The sequence below is a fragment of the Palaemon carinicauda genome, chromosome 36 (genome assembly GCF_036898095.1).
Source record: "Palaemon carinicauda isolate YSFRI2023 chromosome 36, ASM3689809v2, whole genome shotgun sequence".
Taxonomy (NCBI): Eukaryota; Metazoa; Arthropoda; class Malacostraca; order Decapoda; family Palaemonidae; genus Palaemon; species Palaemon carinicauda.
The window spans coordinates 14,099,087-14,108,851 of NC_090760.1; the positions used below are offsets into that span (position 1 = coordinate 14,099,087).

Consider the following 9,765-nt stretch of genomic DNA (forward strand, 5'->3'; position numbering starts at 1 on the left):
AAATGCGCTTGCTATAGACTGTAGATTCAAACCAAAATATAATTATAAAAATCAAATTCGTATTATTTCTATCCTCACTATTTTCTTAAGTGTAACTAGACCCACTTTTTATCTTTACAATATTGATTACTGATAAGTAATGAATATTAAAAACAGGTGTGTTTTTTCACTAAGGAATGTATTATTATTATTATTATTATTATTATTATTAGTAATTGCTAAGCTACAACTCTAGTTGGAAAAGCAGGATGCTATAAGCCCAGGGGCCCCAACTGGGAAAATAGCCCAGTGAGGGAAGGAAAAAAGGTAAAATAAAATATTTCAAGGACAGATAACAACATCAAAATAAATATTTCCTATATAAACTATAAATACTTTAACAAAATAAGATGAAGAGAAACAAGATAGAATAATGTGACCGAGAGTACCCTCAAGCAAGAGAACTCTAAAAATAAGCCTTTTCAGCTCTCTAAAAATACTAGGACTGAAGTCTATGACCATAACATTGTGACGCCATTCTATAAACGAAGGTGAATAATAATATTTAGTAAGTATTTCTAAATACCAGTTGTCTTACCTTCACATTGTAAATATATATATATATATATATATATATATATATATATATATATATATATATATATATATGTATATATATATATATATATATATACACACACATATATTTATTTATATATATATATATATATATATATGTTTATATATATACATATACGTATACATATACATATACAAATGCATATATATATATATATATATATATATATATATATATATATACATACATATATACATATATATATATATATATATATATATATATATATATATATATATATATATATATATATATATATATATATATATATATATATATACAAGAGGTAAATATCTCCTCCTTATCATATGATTTCTTAATGTTAAAATTCATTTACACAACTTTAATTATGATTTCCATTTTATTCTCCTATTCATTCCTTCTCTTCTTGGGCTTACTTACGTCATAAATATTTTCACGACTCTCTGGATAATGAATTTAAAAAAAAATAATCTGTAAAATTTCTTTATTTACAAACCACACTTCGTATTTTCACCTGAGATATTCCAGCATGAGGTTGGATTTCGAAATGAACTCATGCCATAATGATAAGTCTCTCCACAATGCATTTTTGGGATTTTGGCAAACGATGTACAAACTTTGGTAAGAGAGACATGAGTCTCTTTTGTGATTGAAACTTCTGCAGTTGGTAAAACATAATCATCGTGTTTGTAGCAATTGAATAATTTCATAAGTGACTGGTATGCACACATGATATACACATATGACTGTATATACACACATATATACAGTATATATATATATATATATATATATATATATATATATATATATATATATATATATATATATATATATACTGTATATATATATACTGTATATATATATACTGTATATATATATATACATATATATATATATATATATTTATATATATATATATTTATATATATATGTATATATTTATATATATATATATATACAAATACATGTATATATATATATATATATATATATATATATATATATATATATATATATATATATATACTGATGTGATACATATATATACACATACTGTATATATATATATATATATACATATACATTGGAAGATATATACATATATATATATATATATATATATATATATATATATATATATATATATATATTGACACACTCTGGAGACTCTTCACGTTCACAGATATTTAGTCGAGATTAACCATATTGTTTGTAAACATACAACACTGTTCTCATCGCATTATTTGTTTTAATGTATATACAGTATGTTTATTAGATGATAATGAATATGATCGAACACAACACTCCCAATATGCACACAGATGCTCTATAATGATGTAAATGCATTTATATACAAAAGTATATAAGCAAAACATAAAAGAGACACCATTGCAATACGTGCGCACACACTATGTACACAGCGTCACCTGATACGTCCTATTATCTTTTTATCTTATTTTTATCAGCTTCTTCCCCTTCGATAAACCTTCCTCTTATTCGGTCTCCTCAACTGGCCGCCCACAACGCTGTGAGGATTCCGCCCACGCCACGAACGGGCGTAATTTGATCGGTAGTGGGGTTTGGGCGGCGGGGGCAGGCGATGCGAAAGTTGGAGGTTCGAGTAGAACTGGGGGAAGGTGAACTGGGGCGGAGTGTGGGCTCTCTCGTCCCGGTAATGCCCTTCCACGGGGTACTTCGGGAAGGTCTTGATGATGGGCACGTACGGAGGCAGGACGCGGTCCTTGAAGAGCCAGGGGGAGGCGTCGAAGCCTGTTGGGTGGGGAGAGATAGAGAGAGCAGGGGTGTTCTGAGAATTTTATTGGCTTTATAAGATATGACGATATGCAAATTTTATTATTGGAAATAAGATAAAAATAAATTTGGTTAATACAAACTATGTTAAGAAGACTGTATGAAAAGAAACCTTTCAAAATGAAATTAAAAAAGTGGTGTTAAAACAAATAATGCAAATTATGTTAAAATAACTACATTGAAAGAAAATTTAAAAAAACGAAAAAACAAAAAAGCAGTGTTACATAAAACAAATAATAGAAACTTAAAATACCTGCATTAAAAGAAACTTTAAAAAAACGAAAAAACAAAAAAGCAGTGTTACATAAAACAAATAATAGAAATTTAAAATAATTGCATTAAAAGAAACTTTTAAAAAACAAAAATTAAAAAGGTAGTGTTACTTGAACCAAATAATAGAAGCTGTTAAAATAACTGCATTAAAAGAAACTTTTAAAAAACAAAGAATTAAAAAAAAATCAGTGTTACTTAAAGCAAATAATAGAAACTTAAAATAACTGCTTTAAAAGAAATTTAAAAAAACGAAACATTAAAAAAGAAGTGGCACTTAAAACAAATAATAGAAACTTAAAATAAATAAAGTAAAAGAAACTTTTTAAAAACAAAAAAATAAAAAAAGCAGTGTTACATAAAACAAATAATACAAACTTGAAATAACTGCATTAAAAGAAACTTTTTAAAAACGGAAAATTAAAAAAGAAGTTTTACTTAAAACAAATAATAAAAACTTAAAATAACTGCACTAAAAGAAACTTTTAAATATCGAAAAATTAAAAAAAAAAAACAGTGTTACTTAAATCAAATATCAGAAACTTAAAATAAATCTATTAAAATAAACTTTTTAAAAACAAATTAAATAGAAAAAAATGGTGTTAAAACAAATGATATTACGATTGCAGCCTCAATGGTGTCACACGCATACACACACGCACACAGCAAAATTTGAACATGTAAGACTCAAGGAATCTGCTGAAAGCTCAACTTGTCAAAATCTTAAACTTATTAACTTAATCTATTTCAATTACTGCTCTCATGAATTTGCACTTGCTACTATTGTTACTATTACACGACTGCTGCTACTACTTCTGAAACGTATAATAATAATAATAATAATAATAATAATAATAATAATAATAATAATAATAATAATAATAATAATAATAATAATAATAATTACGATAATTATGTAGACGAAATGACTCGCCGAAAGTTAAAGAAATCTCAATAATTGAAAATAACTTTTTTTTTTTTTTTTTTTTTTTAGTCGGGAATTTGCGGGAAAGTTATTGCAATGAAAGTGGTACTTAACATATTATTATTATTTTTATTATTATTATTATTATTTATTATTATTATTATTATTATTAAGCTACAACCCTAGTTGGAAAAACAGGATGCTATAAGCCCAGAGGCCCCAACGGGGAAAATAGCCCGGTGAGGAATAATGAATAATGAATCTTATAAATTGAACATTTGATTACCATTATTAAAACATGTGCGTGTAATGTGATAATCATCCCTATAGAACAGATATTCCCAACAAGGGGTACATGTACCCCCCGTGGTACATTTGTTTTTTACTGTTCAAGGGGTACATCGGATATAAGAGAATAGGCAGTACTGCGCAATATACGAACATGAAGTAATTTTCAATATGACAATAATAAAATTATATCAATATCAATTTTATTGTTTCTTCATCGTCAATTTTAGGGGTACAAAAGAACTTATAAATATGCCCACGGGGTAAGAAGAACTAATACAATATCAATTTCATTTTTTCTATTTTTTCATTCATCAAGTTTAGGGGCACAGAGGAATCTATAGAAATGCCTAAAGGGTACGAAGAACTAAAAGGTTGGGAACCTCTGCTGAAGATTATATCGCTGTATGGATGATTTAAGAGACTTCATGTCGAAAAAGAGAAAATGTTTCATTACCAGAAACCCTTGAAAGAATTGAAAGAGGAAGAGCGTGAGTTGCCAACGCGTCTTATAACCTACACACGTTTAAGTAAGAGGCCGCCTTGGGCAAATGGATGACTGGGAAGTCTTCACACATTCTAAGGTTTGTTTACTTTGCCCAGTTCCAGCTGTACGATAATTAATTGTATTGAGATTACTTATTTTAGATTTTTTTTTCATCATGAAGAGCTTGAAGCTGTTTTCCTCTTGTAAAACTTTATGATTTTCATTGTGAATGACGCAATATAAGATTCCCTTTTTCTTCAAGCAGGTAACTGAGTCAATAAGGAAATAGATTTATTCTTGATTGTCATTTAGGTTTTTTTTTTTTTTTTTTTTTTTTTTTTTTTGACATGCATCAGCTTAGAGGTCGACCTTTAAATCCAATAGGCGAATTTAGGTACTGAAGATTCAGATTGAATTCAATTGAAGATTTCAAGGCCAAATTCAATGAACGATATTTACATGGTTTGAATTTAATACACTCGTGGGCTTGAAAGTCAAAAGTCAAATTCACTAAGAAAATTCAGGTTAATTCAGGTCTTGAAGGTTAGAGTTGAATTCACCGAATAACTTCCAGACCAACGACCAAATTCAGTCATTGGAATTGAATTTTTAAAGTTTCAATTGAATTCATCGACACAACAAAAGACCGAGGGCTAGAGTGAATTTTATGAATTAAAGAATTGTGTTGAATTCACTGGTCGACTTAAAAGTCAAGGATTAATTCAATAAATAAATTTACTTATTTTCAGGTTGAGTCATTTTCCAAACTATCACTGAAATTTTAAAATTACTTTGGGCACCACTAATGATACACAGTCATTATACATTTATTCTTACCATTCATTATACTTTATAACAATCCTTCAATATATATTATACATTTCCCTTCATTATTTAGTACCCTTTGACTTCAATACACATTAAACTCTTACCCTTCATTATGAATCATACCCTTATATATTATATCCTTTTCGTTCATCAACAATTAATTTTTCCCTTTAAAGAATTACAGTTAAAACAAAGATTTACATCCTACATAGTTTTTATAGTTTTTATAGGAAATATTTATTTTAATTTGTTACTATACTTAGAATATCTTATTTTTCTTTATTTCCTTTCCTCACTGGGTTATTTTCCCTGTTGGAGCACTTGGGCTTATAGCATCCTGCTTTTCCAACTAGGGTTGTAGGTTAGCATTTAATAATAATAATAATAATAATAATAATAAAAGGCAGCAAAACTTTAGGAACTAATGTGACACAAAACAATGGCGCCAACTGGACTAATGGCTTCCTATAATACAAACCATATAAGGGATTGGTTCCTCATACCTTGAGGACTACTGTACCGAATGCATTCAAAATTTGTGGGATGACTTAATAGAGCCAAAGGGAAAAGCCCATATGCGTATTCTATATAGATTTAAGTATATAATACAGATACTAATGTTTAGTAAATATATACTGCATATGTAATAAGCATGGTTTTGGTGTTGATTCTTACCTACATCGTTACCATATAATATTTTCCTCCACATATCGCGTTTCCTGGCAGCCATTGCTAGGATCTGCAACAAAAAGATAATTGCACTATAGAAAAAAATGCATAAGCCGAAAAGCAATTAAGCGAATTTAGTTTCACAATTAAATTAACATAAAATTGTATGAAGCAAAATATTTAAAATGTCAAAATATGGAAATTATTTCATGAAAATATGACAATTCTTTTTCGACTTTGGAGACTGATAATTGTACAAAGGGAGACAACTCGATGAAAGGGTAGATAGATAGGTAGTCTCGATAAATTAGCTGATAAAAAGACAGTCCAGAAAGAAGTAGAGAGAGAGAGAGAGAGAGAGAGAGAGAGAGAGAGAGAGAGAGAGAGAGAGAGAGAGAGAGAGAGAGAGTTGGGTAATGGTGTGTGTAAACTTAGGCCAGTAAAGGTGGCGATAATGTTGAACATATTAAAGAAAAAGATCCTACGTTGTTTTTCTAAATGGTCGAAAATTGCGTCTATTTAACTACAAGTAATTTAAATTTTCGATTTTTCTTAATTCATTTAATGTAAATTACCATTATCAATAGGTTTCAAAATGTACAAAAATAATATTTATCAGAAAAAAACGAATTTAAATAGTATAATAAAGGAAAGTAATGAAAAAAAAATAGAAAAAAATAGAATAAATAAATATAATGGAGAAAAGTTATGAAAAAAATAAATAAAGAGAACAAGGCTAATAACAAAAAAGTTATTTACTTCGTCTCACCTTGAAATAGTTCTCTAACGTGAAAGACTCGACCGGACGGGGCCCGTTTGCGCTTAGATCGCTGAATAGGAGGAACACTGTCAGCAGCCACCATCTGAGTAGTGACATGGTCCTCCTTCAATTATAAATTCCCTTTTATTATATAAATGGAATAATTAATTCAAGAGATATATACAACAACAACAAAAACAACATATAACAACAAATACGTCCGTTTCTAGTCCAATGCAGGACAAAGGCCTCAGATATGGCGATTCATATATTTGGGTTAGTTTTCATCACCATGCTGGACAGTGCGGATTGGTGATGATGGGAGATTTTTATCTGATCGCTCACAGCTAACCAACCTAGTATGGTGGCCCTGACTAGTACAGCTTTGCTGATAATGGCATTACACAAACCCTTTCACCACGTTGAGGTAGCCCCACTTAAAAGGGATACAATACACACACACACACATATGTGTGTATATATATATATATATATATATATATATATATATATATATATATATATATATGTATATATATATATATATGCATATATATGTATACATGTATGTATATATGCATATATATATATATATATATATATATATATATGTGTATGCATGTATACATATGTATATACATGTATTTATATGTATGTATGTATATATATACAGTGTATATATATATATATATATATATATATATATATATATGTGTGTGTGTGTGTGTGTGTGTGTATGTATACATATATCTTATAACAATTAATATCTCATTATTTGCAAAATACGGATGACTAGATAAACTGCAACTCACCAGTCCATCCCGTGAAAAGGGATATCCAAGTCTTAGTTAAAATAACAGAGTCTTATTTAGCGTCATGATGTCATTAACTGCATGACTGCCAAAACCGAGGACAACCCAAAGTTCCTCTTCTAGTCTGCCAACATGAGAAAAATAGCTCGGAGTCTCTCAAGGACCCTGAAAGCACACGGAGCTTCCAAGGATCTCACAACGATCGCCAAGGTCAATCCTGAATTCTTCTGAGGACTCGAAAGTAGGGCGTTCTCAAGAGCCTTCCAAGGATGTTGAGAGCTAGATGATTCAAGGAATTTATCTGGAATGCCAAAAATACTTCGAAGGGACTTCAAGGGATCTTGTAACGGTTGCTAAGGTCCCTCCTGGATTCTTCTGAGGACCTGAAAGCAAGGCGTTCTCAGGAGCCTGCCAAGGATGCTGAGAGCTAGCCGATTCCAGGTATTTTCCAAGAATGCTAAAAGTTCTTCCAAGGGCTCCAAAAGCTGGTGGCAAGGTAGTTCTAGGATTCCTTTGAGAACTCGGAGAGTTTGATGTTTCCAAAAGGTCGAATACTCGATCGTCCAAGGAGCTGATGCACCTGAAAAGGCGAGTATGTATATATATATATATATATATATATATATATATATATATATATATATATATATATATATATATATACACAAATATATAAATATATATATACATATACATATGTATATATATATATATATACATATACATGTGTATATATATATATATATATATATATATATATATATATACATATGTATATATATATATATATATATATATATATTTATATGCATAAAGAAATTTATATTCTATCACATTATATATATACACACACTAATTTAGTTTTCCTCTAGAACAATTAATTATCAGTAGAGTAGATGTTATATTGCAATAGAATTTTAAGAATATAAGAATATCAAAATAAATTTTATACAATAAGTTACAAGTAACCAGTCATGGACGTATAAAATTCTGTTTGAATAATAAGTATTAGACAGAATCAAAACTTTAATTATACCTTTCCTAGTTACTGTACATCTGATAAGACATGGCTGCAGTTATGTAAAAATAAAGTCCCTAAAAACCGGGTTTGCTAATTGAAATACTAGATATATCTTATTTAAAAACATATTTTGATAAATAGTAAAAATTCCATATTAAAATAAAAAATTATTTATGTAAATATACTATGATGTATAGATGTTATAAATTATAAGATTTTAAATGTGTATTTCATAATAAAAGATAAAAAAAAAATCTTGTAATACTTTGTAATTCATGTTATTCTTTCAAGTTCATACTTGTGATTTCATTCTTCTTAACATAATTCACTGTTATATCCTTTTCCATTATTTTTTAAATCTAGATTCATTATCATTTAATAAGAAAACCTACTCTTTCCTGATATTGAAGCCTAAGGCTTATCCCCCATTTAATTTAACTATGGGCATCCTATTGCCCTCAAGAACAAGAATCGAGCTAATTCATTAAAGAAGAGTTGGAAGACCCAGGCCTACAAGGCTGAGGACTATGAAGCGCGAAGTAGGAGAGGCTGAATGGAGACGTATTGATTTAAAAGCTCAAGATAGAGACGAGTGGCGAAATCTAACCGAGGCCCTTTGCGTCAATAGGCGTAGGAGGAGATGATAATGATGATGATTTATCATAAGTTTAATATATATATATATATTATATATATACTGTATGTATGTATATATATATATATATATATATATATATATATATATATATATATATATAGAGAGAGAGAGAGAGAGAGAGAGAGAGAGAGAGAGAGAGAGAGAGAGAGAGAGAGAGAGAGAGTCGAATTAGCATTTTACACTGTGGTTACGTTCATTTTTCTTCGCCACACCTTTTTCCTCTTTATGCAATTTTCACCTGTAGATCCTGACGGCTGTGAAGTCCGTCCATAGGTGAAAAGGACTTTCACTTTCCTCTGTGTTTTGTTGTTATTATGTCTTCATTACGTATGGTAAAAGTGTTATTAAGGAAGCAATTAATGTATGCATGTACATGTATATATGCTGTATATATGATAATTCTTGTTAGTAACACATGATAGTTTCATATTTTTAAATTATTAATTCACAATGTATATGTGCACATGTATATATACTGTATGTATGATAATTCTTGTCCGTCACATATGATATTTTCATATTTTTAAATTATTAATTAACAATGTGTACATGTACTGTATATATACTGTATATATGATAATTCTTGTCAGTAACACATGATTCTTTCATATTTTTAAAATTACTAATTCAC

General features: G+C 28.9%; 1 protein-coding gene across 1 annotated transcript; it reads right to left on the reverse strand.

Annotated features, from left to right (window-relative positions):
* Nucleotides 1-1,763: 1,763 nt before the first annotated feature.
* LOC137628384 (uncharacterized) lies at nt 1,764-8,029 on the reverse strand. Its single transcript, XM_068359535.1, has 4 exons — nt 7,456-8,029; nt 6,653-6,767; nt 5,890-5,953; nt 1,764-2,374 (listed from the first exon to the last, which is right to left on the reverse strand). Exons 1-4 carry the CDS (start codon nt 7,461-7,463, stop codon nt 2,067-2,069), a joined length of 495 nt encoding a protein of 164 aa, XP_068215636.1. The 5' UTR covers nt 7,464-8,029; the 3' UTR covers nt 1,764-2,066.
* Between the last annotated feature and the right edge of the window lie 1,736 nt (nt 8,030-9,765).

Coding starts and splice junctions, on each gene's coding strand:
- LOC137628384 (XM_068359535.1), bottom strand. Junction 5,954..6,652: donor CGTTAGAGAACTATTTCAAG/GTGAGACGAAGT, acceptor TTTTTGTTGCAG/ATCCTAGCAATGGCTGCCAG. Junction 2,375..5,889: donor ATTATATGGTAACGATGTAG/GTAAGAATCAAC, acceptor CCCACCCAACAG/GCTTCGACGCCTCCCCCTGG.